General features: G+C 29.6%; 4 protein-coding genes across 12 annotated transcripts; 2 read left to right on the top strand and 2 right to left on the bottom strand.

The window, feature by feature from the left end:
• Window positions 1–48: 48 nt before the first annotated feature.
• On the bottom strand, window positions 49–977 carry LOC118067502 (thioredoxin, mitochondrial). The gene is made up of 3 exons (XM_035084261.1): window positions 673–977; window positions 460–583; window positions 49–313 (listed from the first exon to the last, which is right to left on the bottom strand). Exons 1-3 carry the CDS (start codon window positions 825–827, stop codon window positions 197–199), a joined length of 396 nt encoding a protein of 131 aa, XP_034940152.1. The 5' UTR covers window positions 828–977; the 3' UTR covers window positions 49–196.
• A 937-nt stretch (window positions 978–1,914) lies between these two features.
• On the bottom strand, window positions 1,915–19,226 carry LOC118067495 (glycoprotein endo-alpha-1,2-mannosidase-like). 9 transcript variants are annotated; one of them, XR_004690390.1, is made up of 14 exons: window positions 18,888–19,226; window positions 18,057–18,759; window positions 17,714–17,976; window positions 17,327–17,645; window positions 17,085–17,240; window positions 11,474–11,825; window positions 11,250–11,372; window positions 10,748–11,018; window positions 9,003–10,357; window positions 8,817–8,937; window positions 8,339–8,726; window positions 6,048–6,581; window positions 5,516–5,961; window positions 3,929–5,387 (listed from the first exon to the last, which is right to left on the bottom strand). XR_004690390.1 is itself a non-coding variant. In XM_035084248.1 (5 exons), the coding sequence occupies exons 2-5, from the start codon at window positions 18,684–18,686 to the stop codon at window positions 16,968–16,970; spliced, it is 1,485 nt and encodes a 494-aa protein (XP_034940139.1). In that variant the 5' UTR covers window positions 18,687–18,750; window positions 18,888–19,226; the 3' UTR covers window positions 16,811–16,967. The 9 variants fall into 9 exon arrangements, 3 of the variants coding, with proteins under 3 accessions (XP_034940139.1, XP_034940136.1, XP_034940138.1); XR_004690393.1 differs by lacking the exons at window positions 8,339–8,726; window positions 8,817–8,937; window positions 9,003–10,357; window positions 10,748–11,018; window positions 11,250–11,372 and adding exons at window positions 1,915–2,051; window positions 2,238–2,559 and having other exon boundaries at window positions 4,806–5,387; XR_004690388.1 differs by lacking the exons at window positions 3,929–5,387; window positions 5,516–5,961; window positions 6,048–6,581; window positions 8,339–8,726; window positions 8,817–8,937 and having other exon boundaries at window positions 9,708–10,121; window positions 10,207–10,357.
• LOC118067499 (protein yellow-like) lies at window positions 7,794–9,743 on the top strand. The gene has a single exon (XM_035084256.1). The coding sequence runs from the start codon at window positions 8,107–8,109 to the stop codon at window positions 9,403–9,405; it is 1,299 nt and encodes a 432-aa protein (XP_034940147.1). The 5' UTR covers window positions 7,794–8,106; the 3' UTR covers window positions 9,406–9,743.
• LOC118067489 (exportin-4-like) lies at window positions 11,970–16,350 on the top strand. The gene is made up of 8 exons (XM_035084239.1): window positions 11,970–12,188; window positions 12,632–13,021; window positions 13,103–14,727; window positions 14,802–15,085; window positions 15,163–15,341; window positions 15,431–15,693; window positions 15,761–15,980; window positions 16,070–16,350. Exons 1-8 carry the CDS (start codon window positions 12,135–12,137, stop codon window positions 16,346–16,348), a joined length of 3,294 nt encoding a protein of 1,097 aa, XP_034940130.1. The 5' UTR covers window positions 11,970–12,134; the 3' UTR covers window positions 16,349–16,350.
• Window position 19,227: the final 1 nt, after the last annotated feature.

The following is a 19,227-nucleotide window of genomic DNA, read 5'->3' on the forward strand; positions in this document are numbered from 1 at the left end:
ATTATAAAACTATGAGAATTTTTGTACATATTCAAAGTACAAAATTAGTTAGTCTATACAACAGAATAAATTTTTATTTAATCAAAATTATTGTAAAGACATTATTAATTCGAAAGCGAAACATAACAGTACGTTTGATTTAATCAAAGTTCAAAATACAGTAAAGTGCTACAATTATAATATCCATATTTACTGCCTAAGGATCTGCATATTTGTCCACGAACTTTCTAAGTTTATCTGTATCCTGTAAACCAACAATTCGTTCTAAAACCTTTCCATCTTTCATTGCTATCAAAACTGGAACAGATTCCACCTAAAATTTTGAAACAATTAAATAGCTGATACTTTAAACAGAGCTAGAAAAAAGTATTGTTAAACAAGTGATATTTGATACAAATAATTTTTTGATATTATTGTTTATTGTAATCTAATTCGTATGAACTATACTGTTTATTTTACCTGATAATCTAGTGCAAGATCTGTGTTTTCATCAATATCTACTTTAGCTAATAAAATTTTTCCTTTCTTTTCTGCAATAACCGACTCTAAACGTGGTGTCAACATACGACAAGGATTACACCATCTAAAATCAAATTTAAAAAGTGCGTATTATTTTTTAAAATATTATTTTTAGCAATTATCAAATATTCTGATATATAATTGATAGCTTACGTTGCAAAAAAGTCAATGATAACAGGAACTTTGGAATTTTTAACTCTATCATTAAAATCTTTGTTATCTTGCACTTTGAACGCTGGAGAAGCTACTGATGAAAATGATCTAGCCTCTAAATTCGCAAAAATAGCTCTGACACCGACTCTTAACATTATTATTAGCTTCTCTGATTATTTAATGATTGATCAATTGGCTATTGCTAAGTGATACTAAATTTTCACTTTAAAAATATTCGAAAATAACCTTGCTATATATCAAAGAGAAGTCACTTCTTTCTGCTATACATATATCTAATATTTACGCTGATTACGGTACGCGAACCATCAGACTATTACACCAGATCCGGATTCCTTTGAAATAAATTGAAACCACGGAAAAGCTAAAACCGTAGAGATTTATGTTGATAAAAGTTGATGATTTAGTTGTTTTCAAAATTATTTCTTTGATATTTCACAGTGAACTAAAAACATCAGTGTTCTATTTTAATTAATTATAAAAATTAATTTGAAAAAATGTTTAATATATTTCGCGCTAAAATTCCATTAGCTTATTACGCTATCTATATCCTACTTTTGTAATTAAAATAAAAAATTCAAATAATTGTAAACATTGTTGACATTCATATTAGTTTGTTTACTTGTCATCAATCGGTGACAAAATAAAAATCCTTTATACAATTAATATTTTTTAAATTGTCAATAAAATTACATTAAAATTTATATCTTCTATTTGACATACTTATATTATAATAAAAATAATGTGATATTCACATCGTATGTCCTATTACGTTCGTTTAATTGTTAAATTGCATCATATTTACAATTGTATTATTTTCTAGTTCTCATATGGACACACACTAATATTCTCGGCTGTTTTATCATCCTGACGACTATGAACAACTTCTTACGCAAGCATATATTTTCTCAGTATATGACGCGAGAAAAAAAGTAAAAATATGAGTGTATAAATATAAAGGCTGTTAATCAAGATCGGATAAAAATTAATAAAACGTCTTTGGTGATTTTCTAGGAGCTGAAATATTTTCTGTTCTTATTATTGAAAATCAAATTGTCCAATAATAACTCAGATAAACCTGCGTAAATGACGTAATATCTGAAGCTCTCTGATTTTCAAGGCAATGATGATGCCGTGGCGCCGACAAGAATGAAAGAGTAGCTATATGGATGCAAGTCTAGTCTTTTCAGCAGAAACTAGAGTCGATTACGACGTTAGAGATTGAAGATAATTTAAATCTTGTCTCGTTACCTCGTTTGTGCTTTTCAAGGACTTCACTTCCTACGACATGGGCATTTTCACATGTCATATATCCGTACTATGCATATTGTTCGCGCTTTAGCTCTACTCACCAAGGACACCTAAGAAATACATCATCATTATTGCAAAAGATTGATTCCCGATCTCCATAATTAACCATTTACACATCCTTTTGATGTAAAAAAGAAACTAAGCTCAATGAAATTTGTGAAAAAATGTTTCATTGTTTTTTTTTATCATAATGAAATAAATCAAAAATATAACAAGATTTTAAAATAAATATTTACCAAGAATAAGAAAGTATACAATCGTAAAATATGATATTGAATTCGGAAAAAACCAGATATTTATTCCTATTTATTATATCTTCAAGCTATCAATAGTACCACACCCATTGGCCAATCCTGGTTGATCTAATTGATCCAGAAATATTGTAATACATCATTGAGTCGTTTCCTGATGACTCTTAGTAACAAAGGTGAACAATAATATGATTGCTTCATTCTATAAAGCTACTTGTCTTAATGTCAATTTACATTACATGCAAGGTTCCGCAACCGTCTAGAACTTATTTGTCTTCATTTATTTGGTTAGTACTCCATGAATGTGCTAAACAGAAAAAAAAACGTTTAATACCTGGTTGCATAGGTGATAAACAAGAACAATCATAAAATTAAACTATTGAGATAAACAGTAATTCCAATTGATAGCAGGATAAACATAAAATTCTCCAGTACAGAGATATATAGCTCATAAAATTATACGGCTTCTTCTTATTCATTTTGAACACTCTAATAACGACTCAAGGCTAGCAGATCTATTCCTATTTTTGCCATACAGATGAAATTCTACGTCGATGGTTACCATAACGACCAACTTACCCCCGACAACGAGCATCCCCGTTAGCTTTTTCATTACACTGCAACCCCACAATACGTGTGCACTCATCCCTAATGTTTCCGAAGCAAATATACTACGCACTCTAGCATGAAGATATATTTACTCTACTGTACAGATTTAATTTTATTCAAAAACTCAATAGCCTATTTTTTTCTCAGATGTGTATTAAATTTTTAATATCAACACCCTATTTTATTTACTAATGAACTTGTTCACGATATGTTTTAATATTTAATCTACCTTAAAAAATATGAATATAATTAAAATGAATTAATTTTTATAATTAAACTACTGTCTTATGAGCTATTTAATTTATAAAAAAGTAGGATAGTACATTGTAATAGAAAAATAATAATATAATGAGCCAATAAATTGTTTAAATGTCAAGATTGGAACAGAAGGTGATCATCACGAAGCAATCATAAAATAATTTCTCTAATATATAAGAAATTATCTTCAATGAAAAATATATCGTTAATTGCTGATTAAGTAGAATGATGACCTCATTTATAGCAACAATAAGAACTCTAATAATTTTTTATTTTTATCATAGCACACCAATTATTTCTTTTCAAATATTTATGAGTAAATAATAGCGAAGATACTATGCGAAATTTTAATGTTGATTTTACTACAATCGATCGGTTAACAGGAAAGTCTAATTTTTACTTTTCAGGGGAAAGAACGCTCTGTAAAAGATCAATCGATTTTAAAGCTGTTTTATGATGTATTCCCCTAGTTTCTTAACATTAAGGAGACCCTAAAATGTCAATTTTGAGGGTGTGCAAAGTAACAAAATTGCACGTCACGTAATGAGTTTGCGTGTGAAGAGTTGAGTGAGATGAGAACAAACGGACGGGCTATTAACTCTCGCGCTTGCTAACAATATTATGACGGTGACTCTACTTCTGTCTATTTACTGTGACGCAACGACCTAATTCCGCTGTGAATTTTTGCTTTTTGTATTCCATCATATTATTAAATGGCAATTATATTCGTCAAAATGTTACCGGAAAAATAATTTCTCTTATTCTATACTTTAATATAAAATAACAATTGGATATAATTTCATTTTTTATTGTGCACGTGCTAACTCATTAATAGTTATGGTTGAGTTGAATATTTTCAAAGAATAGTCAGTCACGCTACTGGGTTATACATAGTTGAGATACGTACATTCAACTCTTCTCTATACATTCCTAAACATGTAGAATCTATATAGCTACGCATAAATTCTTGCATGAAAAAAAGAGACAGCGATTTGTTTAATGCGCGGGAAGTATCCATGGTCAAGTTATCCGTGATTCGCATAATCATGATTAAAGTGATAGTTTGTGCACGCGAGTGTCGTCGTGCGTGTTCTAAGTGAATGTACTCCCTTAATTCATTGGGAACTTTTTACGATGTTCACCCACAGGTCAAGTTAGGGCCAGCGTTCTATAGAATTATTCACGCACACAGTTGTCTATTATTCTCCATATACTCGACTATGTGTACCACGGTCGCTGACGAATAAAAAAAGACCGAATATAAATTGCAGCGATCTAATCTAATGAGTCATCCGTTGATGTCTACAGCTGTATCTCAGCGTCAAAAGCATCCGATCGTTAATCTTATTACATGTGTTCTCTAATACGCAATAACAGTAGTCAATTACTAGAGATCACATGTCAACAGTCATCATCATAATCAACATTTCCAAGATATTATATATTTTTTTTAACACATATGACTGATTTCTGTTACCATTTTTCCGAACTAAACTCTCACAACTAGATATAAATTTCCGGACAAGGTATTAAATTCAGATGCAATTATAACATCTCATCTCTCTTAAATGGTGTATGTTACTAATGAGCTCTCGTTTTCAGCTTTTGTTTCCTTATTAGTTATTAAGAAAAAAGGAATAATTCAACTCATGTTTTTCAAATCTAAAATATGAATGTCTCTAATACCATTTGTGCAAAGTTGTGAACAATTGCAAAACATAAAGCATCCATCTGGCACACTGTCATCATTATTATCATCATAATAGTCCCACGGTACTCATTCTTCAATTTCCTCATGGACCCTTTGATTTTTTTCAAATCATTGATAAATAGTATTTAAAAATAATATACGGATTAAAAAGATGCAGAGTATACGATAAGGAACAATTTGAAAATAGATCATAAAGGTCAAGCGATACGATAAAAGTTTAGGCGGTTAATTCAACTTTTGATATCAATACACTGACCTCATTCCTGTCTTACTTTCCTTTTCTATCTTTAAGTTTACCAACATCTGTCTATCTGGGGTCTGATTCTTCTTATATTTGCGTCCATCTTCCTCGTCAGCTAACCACGCAGTTCTATTTCAGGAACCGATGTAGTCTTGTTAGTGGGGCAGTAGGAAGCGGAAAAGTGAAGGCGCGGCTTTTGACTATGCCATCCCAAGTTGAACAACACCAACAAGATATAGAAAAAATGCATTCTAGTCTATTTTGTGATTTACGTCATATATAGAGGCTTTTGTCCAAACGTTTCACTTGTAACGAGCTGAAAAAGTGAATAAAATATAAACTTTTGGTTAAAAGAAATGAAAAAGAATGCTAAATAAAGCAAACGAGCTTCGCATGAGCGTAACTCATTAAATAATTAATTAGAAAACACACGCAGTTACTTACTTGTTTTCTAACGTAATCCTTTGCATCAAAAGAAACCAGGTCAATTCTTTTTCTCTGTTCCCTCTCTACATTCTATGGCTTTATAGATCATTTAAAGCTTTATAACCAACGTGCAAGAATGCTAGTAAATTCTACATAGAATAATATATCATCACCTATGTCTCTTTCATTCCGCTAACAACTTTCCTCATTGAATATAATTATTAATTAAGAAACACATAAAGTCAGTCGAGTATAAACTCCTACATTTAATTCATTCATAATCAAGAACCATAAAATTTTTCACTTCAATTTATTATAGCTATCAAATGACATATATTTATCATTGATAATAGTTTCATTTTTGTATCTTCCACTTTAATGAGAATTAGAATATGATCCGAAAGTCGAGGTTATCATCACGGTCATTTTGATTAATTGTATTAAGAGTATAATCGTAACAAGCACTAAACAACAAAGTTAATAGAATAATGAAAAAATTCATGTTAAAATACGAAAATGATATTCATGTGAATATACCCTCGATTCTCACCTTTACTAATATACATTCATATTCTAAACGTCTATTTAAGTGTTAATAACTCAGACTTTGCGTTGAATCGAAAAAACTTATATTACCAATTCCGGTGGTATAAGTGCTTGAGGTGAGTAGGTCAAGTTGAACAAGAATCATCGCTAAAAATGACTAGAATATTTGTTTAATTGATAAAAATCTTCATCGGTTTCGTTGAAACATTAAAATATGTTTACAGAGAATTAAGCGACAATGCGAAGCACGTAGAAAGGGTACACAGAAGGTCTTACATAATCATAGCTTGCAAGTGCGGTCAGTAAAATAGCATTTAACCAACAAGTAAGCAAGCAGCTATGCTACACCATCTACCCATGGATGTAACGTTTGAAAATAACTATCTACAACTAGCTTATTAGTCATCATCCTTGAATTCTGGTGTTCCTGGTCACAACACTATTCAATAATTTAATCTTTATTGGAAAAGAATCACATTCATTTTCCGCTTTCTCTTTTCAAAGCAACCAGAACCAAAATATTATTGATCATTGGAATCTGAAAATAAAAACATAGTTTTAATAGAAATGTTAATTCCAAAATTCAAATTACTAAATATAGATAGAATAAAATTATACTATGTAAATCTTTCATAAGCATTTCAATGTGTTTTGAAAAAACTACACTACGTTATACTCATTCTGCATAGATCTATAAGAGTTTGTGCTAATAGAAAAGTTTTTCTGAGAAAAAAATTATTCATGGCTGTTGATAAGATTTGTTACAAAAACTAAAAAAAATTTTATTACAATCACTATCATCTAATAGTGATTTTATTTAATTATTTAAATGAGAATTTTTTTGTTTTTTTTTTTTATTGTAATTAATTATATGATTAATCAGTATATTTACAAAAGCAAATGCTCAATGACAATAATAATAACCACGAGGATATTATGTCAGGCTTGTGAAAGAAAATGAGAAAATTCCCTTCTTAAATAACTTAATGAGAAAAAAAGTAATAAAATATGGAAACCACATCATAAAATTCTCAATATTATTTTCTGGCCCTAAGATTCGCAAGATTTATTTCGTGTGTTTGTTAAGAAATAAAACGAAGGCCACAAGAAACTGGCACTGATCCATGTAAACTGTCATCTGGGACTTCAAACAGGACAATCTATTCGTCATTTATTGTAAACGATTATGATCAATGGAACATTAGAAAATTACAAATTGTTGAATCCCTTTTGAAACTTCTGCTTGAGCTTTTTTTGAGATGGATCATTTTCCCTTTAATCCCTTACCTAATAAACTAAACCTGTAGTATAGTATAGGAACAATTGAGATGTCCAGATGCTGCGTATAAGCAACCGGAAAAAGTAGACAAAAGATCTACCGACAAATACGAGAATAGTTTTAAAAGTTTTGTCTCTTCCATTCATAGACCTATGATGCAGTTGTTAAAAAGAGCGGCCTTTCATACAGCTATAAAGCCTCTGACAATCAAAAGAAATTCTATCATCAGAATAATTGAAATTGCTTATCAAACTGGTTGTATTTGTTCATATAAATTATCTGTTAGCCTGACCATTAAATAATTTTGAGTAACAAAAATCACAACAAATGGGAAAAAGGTATGAGCTTCGATGGGTAGGGAAGCTAAAAAGTACAGAGAAGCATAAAGAAAGAACGGTGGGGTGCACATAGGAAGGGGAATGAGGGAAGCCTTGTTGAACTGATGCTTCGCGCCTCCGTCAGTCAAAACGCGGACGTCCGACGCTATGGACCGTGTCAATAGTCGGCTCGAGTAAGATTGTCATATAAGAAAATTCATTAGGCAACTTACTCTCAACCGGATTGCTGGCGCAAGCCCGGAAAATCGTTGAATAATCAACAGTTTAAGAATAGCACGAGAAATACTTGAGTACTTCACATCGTGTAAGTTTATATTTTACTCTTGAAGTGTATTAATTTTGAGAAGTCATTTTTCCGACTACATCATCGTGAATCAAGTGTTTGGATTACGTGTGGAGTGTAAATCAATTCTATTTGTACATAAGACTACGTTAGACTTGAAAAAATGTTGAGAAAGGTTGTGATCTTTTTAGCTATTCTTACAGTAGTTTCAGCTATTGAACAATTCCGTGAAATATTTCGATGGAATACAATTGATATTATTTGGCCTTCAGATGAAATACGAACCAAAATTTTAGACCGAAATGAATATTTACCTGAAAATAATCCAATAGCTGGAATTAAATTTTGGAAAAAAAGAATGTTTCTTACTATACCAAGGTGGAAGCATGGAGTACCTGTGACTCTAGGAGTGACTGCTGCAGAGCCAATCAACAGAAATTGGTCACCAAAAATTGAAGCTTATCCCAATTGGGACATGCAAACCGTGGGCGATTGTAGAGCTTTTCAATTTGTTCAAAGCATGGAAATTGACCCTAAAGGTCGGATGTGGGTTCTAGATACTGGTCGAACAGCCACCATGACGACAGAAGCAAAATCCAGATGTCCACCACGTCTAGTTATTCTTGACGTTGAAAATAACGGTGACGTTTTACGTAGTTTTCCATTTCCTGAAGATGTAACTCCTCATAATTCTTCGTATCTTAATGACATCGTGTTAGATCATACTGATGGTGGCTATGCATACATTACTGACACAAGCGATCGTGATCCTGGCATCATTGTCTATTCATTACGAGAAAATAAATCATGGAAAATACGTCACGATTCAATGAAAGCTCAGTCAGAAGCTGTCGGGTTCACAGTAGCACGTACCTGGGTCAGAACACCAACAGCTGTCGATGGAATTGCTTTGTCTCCAGTTGACGCTCCAGAACGTTATGTTTACTACTCTCCATTATCATCATTCCATTTGTATGCTGTACTTACTTCCGCCCTGAAAAATAATACTGATAAAATTGATCGATACATTAGTGATATAGGAAGAAAGAGTTCACAAACCGATGGTATGATGATGTCTGCTACTGGTGTTCTCTACTTTGGACTTCTCGCCGATGATGCTGTCGGCATGTGGGATATGAAAGTAATGCCTTCATTTGTTACTGGACAACGGATTATTTCTCGTGATCACGTTCAAATGCAATGGCCCGATACGTTTGCTTTCGATGAAGATGGAAATCTCTGGTGCGTTACTAATTCATTACAAAATTTTATCAATAACAGAGTTAATACACAAACGGCAAACTACCGAGTCATCAGGATCTCCACTGGCACGAAGAGTTATCAATACCATGAAAATGGTAATGCACCTGATGTTCCAATAATTACAGCTGGTGCTGGTGATCGAACAGCTTTGGCCATGGCCACAGTTCTTATAGCTGTCCTTACTTTTGCACTTAAGTAGAAATATTTATCTACAATCATAATCATCATTACTATTTTAAGAATGGAGATCTCCATGACCAACTTCATGGATACTTCGGTCTAGCTTTAATGCATTCTTAACTGTGCAACCGTCCAGTCAATATGGCTTAAGGAATTTAATTATTTTTTTTAAATTCAGCAACACTTCATACATATTTGAATGTAGAATACAATTTGATATATCTTGATCTTTTAGTACATGGTGAAAATATAAATAGATCTACGCACACTGCACATAATTGATAAAGTGCCAGCACAAATTTGATTTATCTACCAAAAAAATTGTTTATTAAATATATATTTATTAATTTCAAATTATTTATCTTGACTCTGTATTTTATTTACCAACACATTCATTTATTCAGAGCACATACGGTTCACGGACAATTTTCTCGTATATAACTACGGGCCAAAGTATCAATAGGTACTATTATATAAGTGTAATTTTTCACACGAGAAAAATGGAATTGATATTGTTTTTAATTAACGTTTAATTGAGATAAATAGAACTAATCGAAATTGTAAAAAAAGCTAGATTTCCGGTGTGTATCATATAGAAACTCTCATGCTCACGAGCAAACCATGCAACCGAGACAAAATACACAACAGGGTTTGTCCTAGTTTTGTAAACATGAATTGGAAGAACATCATTTGGAATTCGTGGTACGCCTGGATTCGTCTGCAGATATCTGATTCCTAGACAAAAAGTGATCTTAGATTAAAATATATTCTCGTGTATATTAATTCAATGAAATATCACATTGTACACCTTAGATTGTACCTGAAAAATTTTATTATTTTCATTTCCAAACTTCACGCACCAGTTACAAAATATAATTTCTCTCATATATATTTTAAGAAATTCACTTTCTCAATTGTTTTCATTCTTTCGTTTGAACCATCAGCCTTTGTCATGCTACGTGATACTTGTACTAATCAATTTAAAATGTACTCGTCTACATTAATAGCTTATAATGAATATTGTCTTCATAAGTTTATTAAATTAATAAGTATAAAATAAGTGTATCATTATTGTTTAATAATCAAATGTTATTAATTGCTACTAAGATTAATTTATAAATATTCTATATAAAATTCAAGCAAATTTTATTTAATTTTTATGCCAGCTTATTTCATATTTACTTGGTTAATATTTACGTTGCAAATGTAAATGTTTTAAATAGTCATAAAAAAATGTTAATTTTGTATTACTCATCTGACTAGTGACGATGATGTAAGATCAATAAATAAAAAATTGGATTGATGATTAACTTGCATATTGCACTTGAAGAAAAAAATCTATAAACGTGAGATAATCGTACCTTGAATGACTCACATTGCCTTCATTTAATGGAGCCTTAAAAAATCTTGTTATGGCCTCGATGAAACATTCAGGTGTGGTAACATCGCGATCGATGATTTCATGTTACACCCGTAGAACGTCAATTGAGCTAGAGATTATTCTACTATTTCTAACAACCCCAGTAGCTACTAATTAACTAGGTTGGTGTTATACATGCTTGAATGTGTCATCAACAAGATATATACATCTATCGTCGCTTCTAAGGTTTCAGATGGAGTTTTTTCTCTTTTCTACAAAAACAGTGATTGGTGGATTTCGAGTAATGCGTATTACTTATGGAATAATCTAATCTTATTTAGAGTTTGCATTCTCAATGGATTCTTTTGTTTACACAAGATCTACACGTTCTTTTATAGAGTATAAGTATTGAATAATATCATCTCTCATTTCATCTATCAAAACTCAGCAGAAATTATTCTTGATTAATTTCAATAAAAACATTAAATAAGTGTTTTACTTACGAGTCGATATTTAATTATTTTCACATAAAATCAATTTTGACTCTTAGGTTATTCGTAAATAGATATTAATATATTTTATATCATACATTTAAGCATCGTCAAATTATTGTTTAGATGAATAATCTATATTTCGGTGTACCAATAAAGTATATATTGTATAAATTCATAAATAAAAAAAATTATAAAACTATTAAATGGGTTGTTTTCAATTTATTTATTCTTACCAGTGATATATTTAGATGTAAGTTGGGTTTTCTTGGTTATAAAGTTCACTAAATAAACACTGGATCAAATCGTCATTATCATTCAGAAAACAAATATTCTTTTATCATGTTGAAATGGTCAGTATTGCGAAATTATAACAAGTTATAAGTTTTAAAGATCTGCATTTTTTTACAATAAAAAAAATATCTGATAATGAGATCACGACCGTTGACACAAATTAGCCATTTTTGAATTTTTATTATAAATTGTTTCATTGTTTTAAAATAGTACAGCAGCGCTGCACGGTAAGTAACATGGCTAGGGATATAATAATTCCTTTATTACCGATAAATGAGATACCAACAAGGCCATCTGTAAATAAAAAACATAACATGCTGTAACATATGTATATAATTTTTTATTTCATACAAACATAGTTTGTTGATCTATTAAACATTTCGTTCATGGTTTTCTGGGGATGAAATATTCCTCTCGTGTACTATACGATTTTTATTATACTATACATAGTTCTGTATGTTCATAATTAAAAATTTGAAAGTTAAAAATACTTTTTATTATTACGTTTTTAATAGTTGATTCGATTTATGTTCAAGTTATCAAGCTAAAAATTCTATGAAAGAACTATTAAAAGGAATAATTTAACTATTTTTAATTTTCATCATGGATAATATCCAAATTTTAAACAGATTAGAAGCAGCTGCACAAATTATTTTGGTAAAGTAATCCACGTGCAATTTAATTATTGTTAAAAGAGAAAAGGAGTAATTTTTAAGCTAATTTTTCTCATAATACAGTAATTAATCTTTTTGAATATTTTTACCTGCTTTAATATCGTAACAGAAGACAAAAACATATAATTAAACGTGCTATAATGTTTATGTGATCCCGAAGATTTAATTTCCCAATAATATTCTATAATCATAGAAACTTTTTTATGATTTCTTATCGCTATAAATAATTTTATAATCCTCATTCACAAAATATTATCTACTATGGGTTCTCTTCAAATTTTGTCTGCTTAAATAATAAATAATTATATCAAGCACACATAAAAACAACTTATAATTATGTTTAAATTGCACTAATAACATTGTTTCACTGATGTAACAATATTATTTCCAGTTAAGAATGAATAATAATAGGATATATTATTTCAGGCGCCTCCAAATCTTATTTCGTCTGAACAACGTCATTCAGCAGAATCAGTTTTTCTAGAATTCCGCAAAACAAAAAGCCCCTATTTACTATGTCAACAAATACTGGAAACAAGTACAGTAGACTATGTAGTATTCGAATCAATTGGACTGATGAAAATAGCATTAATAAGAGAATGGAATTCAATATCAAAAGATGATATCAATTCTGTAAAAGACTATCTACTTCATTATGTAATAAATAAGCTAACGTTAGCACCATTTGTTAGAGAACGTATATTTCAAGTTGTTGCTGTAATAGTGAAGATATCAAGTGTCAACGACTCACGAGAAAACTTTACAATGATATTAAATCAAGTCGAATCCATGATTAGTAATAAAGATTTACATATAGTAATTATTTTAATATTGATTTTGTTAAATTTAAGTTTTTGTTAAACAAGTTTAATAATGTTTTCATATTTTGTTTAATAGAAATTGCTCGGGTGTGGAATAATTGCAGCATTAATGCAAGAATTTTCGATATCGACGAAATCTTCAGACATTGGTCTATCGCTAATATTGCACAAAAAAACAAAATTTAAATTTGAAACAACGGAATTGCCACGTATATATAGGTTCTGTACCCATGCATTATCTGAATTCATAAATAATACAGGATCAGAAGAAGATGTGCCTTTTTTAAAACATTTATTATCAACTTTAGAAGGAATTTTTTCTTGGACTTTCCTTGGTCAAGTTCCAAATAAAAATTTTTATTTACTGCCAACATCGAATAATGCTATTTTTGATCCTTCCATGATTCAACTATTCTTCAAAGTATACAAATTAATACGGACTAATTTAGGATTAGCACATTATGCAAGAAGCTGTTTAGTCGAATTATCTGACATCTGTGAAAACGTCAGGTGTAGTAATGAAGTCGAACTGCAATATTTGTCTTACTATATGGAAGAATTTTTAAGATTAGTTTCTAATATTAATATAATTGATCAAGAAGCACTTGATTTTGCAAATATTGTACATAAATTAGCTAACAAATATTTACCCAAGTTACTACCTAAAGCATCAGACCTTTTTAATTCTTATATGAATCAGGTAATAAGATTAACAGAAGTTTTTGCCAAAGGAGCAATTCAAGAAGAATCAATATGTTCTGATGATTATTTATACACAGAAGCATTTGAAAAAATTCTTGAGACTTGGATAGCGTTGAAGCTTATCTCACTAGAAAATTATCCACAACTTTCTGCGCAAATATTTGATATATATTTGAAGTCTAAATTATCACCACCACAAGGTTTTCATGTTATAAGTCAACAAGAACTAGAAGCAGAAATTACTGAAATTGAAGAAAATGACCGGGAAAAATTCAAGGGCCAACTTCAATTAGTTGGAGAAATAGGAAGAGCAAATTTGAATCATTCTTTAGTTTTATTAGTTCGTTTATTAGAAGAACGAACAAAAGACTTTTGTAATCAACTCAATAATCATAATTTTTTACATCAAACGAAGACTAGTTTGGACAATCTTACAAATATTTATGAAGATCTCCATTGGCTAATATTAATATCAATGCACGTATTAATTATACTTGAGAATGAAGAATATTGTGTTAAGACAATACCTTCAGAAATAATAAAAAATAGCATGTCTCAACTAAATGAAGGTAAAACTAATATAAATGTAACGTTACAGCTACTTGCATCACCTCAATGTAACTTATCAGATATATCTGGTGCTGAAGAATCTGCAGATCATGTTATCCAACTAATTTCATCTATTTTAAGATTATGTGAAATTCAGAAAAAAATGATCAATAGTAATATGTTATATATATTAAGTCCTGAGTTTATTAAATCAACTGTTTGGTTTTTACATCACTGGTCAGATTATTTTTTTCTGCTAGAAGAACAGCTTTATCATGAATTAAGTATTGTTTTTACACAAGCATTCGGAGTGGATAGCGAAGGAGCGCAATGGAGTATGAATTTTATGTTAGACTATACAAGATGTATATTGGATGCCTTCAAAAATGATCAAGAGGTATCTCAAGATTTAATTCTTTTATTAAGAAGTTTAGTCAATTCTAAAGAAAAGTAAGTGTGTCTTTACATTATGTGGCACAAATAACTTGATGTTTTAGTATTAATATATTTTTTATTTATTACAGAGCATTATGCGCCCTAAAATCTGAAAGACTAGATTACTTTATCGAATTAGCAAGTAAAAATAGATTTAGTTTTTCACAAGGTGTACAAAGAGGACTTATAAGTGCTATAACGCAAGTTGGATTACAACTGAAAGATAAATTAAATGACGATCAGGTTTTATCAAAAACTATACAACCATTTAAAGATAAATTTTTACAAATTATTATGGATAATAATTTTTCTCGAACATATCAAGAAGAATACGTTAGAATTGAAATCAGTGAACTTCTAGATGCTTTTATCGGTAATCATCAATTTATTCAACTAAATTTGTGTGTGGCACTCAATTTGAATTGTGTTTGAACTTGGCTTTGATTTTAGGTATGACACAAATTTCAAAAGTGCACTCTTCTATGGATTGTCTACTAGAACGTCTTTATCCGGTATTGTCTGAATTGGCACGTCTATTATCATTGTATCATAATTATCCAATGATAGTAAGATCAATTTTAGAATTGTTGTCTAAATGCGTTGGATTCCCAATTAATAAATTTCATCAGGTATTTATTATTCTTTTAGCTATACTTAGCTATATCTTAAGGATTTAAGAATTGGAACTGGATAAAATGGATTAAATCTAATTTCTTAGGAAAACAATATTAATATAAGCAAACTTTTTATGGATAATATTCAAGCATATGCACGTTGTAATTTAAACAAATGTACGAGAAATGTGACTGAAGAAAATGATCTCCTTGAAGATCTTATATTAATTGTGCAAACATTGATTGTGTTTATATCACAAAATTATTATTCTCCCGCATCAACTATTGAAGTAACGTTACTCTGTTTAAATTGTATTATACCAATGATGACTATTGAGATACTTAGGTATCCATCGTTATGTCAAAAGTAAGTCACAAATATTATATAAATTCATTTAAAAATATTTGTTGCTATTTGAATTTACTTTTTGCAGGTATTATGAGTTATTAAGTATTATCTTTAGTGAAGCCTTATTAACATTACCACCAGAAACTCTCAAGCAAGTGATGTCTTTTTTAGAATTCGGCCTCTACTCATTTGGAGAAGAAATAACAGAATTGTGTTGTTTGACGATAAAACAACTAGCTGAATGCATTTTGAAAGAAATGTTACAACAACAAAAAAGAAATTTAATATTAGTGCCATTTTTAAATGTAAGATTTTTTTATAATGAAGAAAAAATAAATTACAGTGATATCATAAAATTATGATAGGTCTGTTAATAATTTTTTTCAATTTACAGATATTATTCAATCTCCATCAAACGAAACAAATAAATTCATCAACATCAAATGTAAACGATGCAATGCTTTATTTGATTTACTGTTATCACGATGAGTATCAAAAAATAATACAAAATTACATAGCTTCACAATCTAATCCAGAAATGCAACAAAAAATAGCAGCAGCTTATGCAGAACTAGTAATTGATATCAAATCAATAGATGACATAAATGCCGATAAAAATAAAGATTTTGAAAATTTATTGAATACTCTACGAGATGTTATGGTTATAAAATAATGCAACAATGCCATTTATTGACTGTATATGGGTGTAAAATTTTATTTGATGTTTATTACGATCGTAAAATACTTGACAATTACAAGAAAATAATTATTAAATTATTTTTTATAGCTATTATAATTACAGATAAATATGACATATTTTACCTATATATACATAAAATTACTTTTTCTACAAAGATCATACCTTGATATTTTTGTGCGCATTTTCATTAATATTGATATTTTGAGAATATTTTAATTATCATTAATCATAACAAGATATTTGATAAATTAAAAAAAAATCAACTTCGTCAATTATCACATTTTTTTTAATATCACATAAGATAAAAAATTATTTACATTGTCTATAAATATAAAATAATAAATTATAAAAATGAAAATATATTGAATTTAAAAATAAGATATGTTTATATATATATATATATATATATAATTTTGATTAAAATTATGATTCGAACTATGATTTATGTACAAATTCAAATGAATAAAATTACATAAAGATTTTTTATGACTTATTAAATGCTTCGTTAAATAATTCTATTATACATCAATGATAGATAGATGAGAATTAAATTCTAAATACTGTATAATGCTTTTTTGATATAATATCATTATTAATTGGAATTAAAAGTTTTGTACGAAAATTGTTGTATCCACCATTTAGTGAGATTCAAATAGAAATTTGGACCTTCTGGTTCATAGTCAAGGTAAGTAAAATCTTTATTACTTACAGGTTTTGCTGGTTCAATTTGAGTTCCTTCATGCCATTCGTTGAAAGATGTAATAGATACTATGTTTGCTCCACTATTCATTGCACTTTTCCACGCCACTTCATAATATTGTCCGTGACGACGATATCTAATATTTTCAGCATTCCATGGACGCACCTGTTCAATAATAATTAGTTAATTAGTAATTTTTTACCCAAATACAATTATTATAAATTAAAATAATTATGTTATAAGTACATTACCTGTGTGTCAATGTAGCCAGGTCCAACACTAGGAATAAATAGAAGATCGTTATCGTTTGCGAATTTATTCAAATCTTTCCAATTTTTCCAAGTGCTTCCATAACTGAACCCATTAACAGCAAAATAAGTGTAGAAACCATCAAAGTGAGATTTTTTAATTTGACTACGATGCTGTGAATCTACTAATAATCCAATGTACACGGCATCAAATTCAGTTCTTCGAAGAGTTAAATTTCCTCGTTCGGACAAAAGTTCCCACCAAGCACTTGGTGGGAATAAATACGAATCGTAAATGTAGATCATCGGTAACAAAACTCCACTGTAATAAGATGTGTTTAAGTATATATAAAATCATCTCTAAAATATTTAACTATTTTTTTTTTTTACGTTTTAGGCTTTTTAACTCTATGAAGAGCAGGATGTGATGCATATCGCTCAAATAAATATTTAATGTGGTCAATTAAATTAATAGGATTCCTTCCTGGATAAGGCTCAATATGAGGAGCTATTTTTAAACTGTATCGATGCGCTGCGTCTAATAAATCAGCCATTAGTGAATCTGTACTATCGGGAAGATTAGGTGGTATCCAAGAAACTACCAATACTCCAACACCAGTTTCCTTCAACTGTTTCATGTGTAGATCAATCACCTAATATATAAAACCAATCAATATCATTACACAAAACAAATACAAGTATCGAACAAGCATATTTTTTATAAGCTTTATACCTGTGGATCATTGGAACTGTAACATCCAAGGCTAGGATAAAAATTAGTTCCAATATCAGCGGGTGGTTGATGAGTACCTACTGGATAAACTTTCTTGTCATTTTTTTTCCAATTGGGTATATAATTATGATTCCAATGCTTCCAATAGCCGTCATATGATAAAGAACGATACCATGGATAATAAAAAATGTGAACATGATAATTAACATCAAAATCTTTGGCATTTTTTTGAGATAATAAAGGTAAAACTTTATTTCTCATTTTCCAAGATAAATCTGGCACTTTGATTTGCATATTATTTTTATTAGTATTGATCCTAATGTCTGAGAACTTATCATCACGATATTCCCGTTGACTTTCATTATTGGAATTTAATTGCGAATTAATAAATAGTGAGCCATTATTATCTGAGTACCGATTATGTGCTATTGATCCAATAGGTATAGCACTGCTCCATTCAATTCGAGCTGTTGTCTCATCAGCATTTGCGGAATTACACTTTGTAGATTCTAACGGTGTTAATTTCACTATAATCATCATTGCCATTAAGGTAGACAAAATAAATACCATTGACGATAAATAAAAACATCTTCGCAGTGAAACAGCACTAACAAAACTTCCCAGCATCATTGCAAATTCTCTTTATTTTGTTATTGTCGATTAATATGGCACTGATATCGTAGAAGATAAATAACTATCGTATCTGCAAAAGAATAATATAAATATATAACTAAATCTTTAAATAAAAATAATGTTAATTATTTAAAATATTCATGTTTCTATTTGATAATGAAAAAGTGAAAGTTTTATTTACATTATCAGAAAACTTACGCGTATAGAACAATTAATTTTATCATGATTAAATATTTGGTATCATTTTCAAATATGAGTTACTCGATTAAACAATCAATAAGTTTTTCAAATAGAAATTAATTTAAATTTTTATTGACCCCGATTAAACAAATTATTCTACTCTTCACTGAATCCATAAACTGCATATGTATAATTGTTTTTTGGTAATGAGCGATTTACACAAACATGAATATGTACACACACGATGTACATTTATACATGCGCAATGAAATGAATACGCATCCATACTTTTCTTCCACTAACATAACATTTTTCTTTAGAGGTAAAGTAGAATTAGATAATTTGTTGGACGCTCTTG

The sequence above is a fragment of the Chelonus insularis genome, unplaced genomic scaffold (assembly GCF_013357705.1).
Source record: "Chelonus insularis isolate UGA/USDA-ARS -01 unplaced genomic scaffold, ASM1335770v1 contig_384_pilon, whole genome shotgun sequence".
Classification (NCBI taxonomy): domain Eukaryota; kingdom Metazoa; phylum Arthropoda; class Insecta; order Hymenoptera; family Braconidae; genus Chelonus; species Chelonus insularis.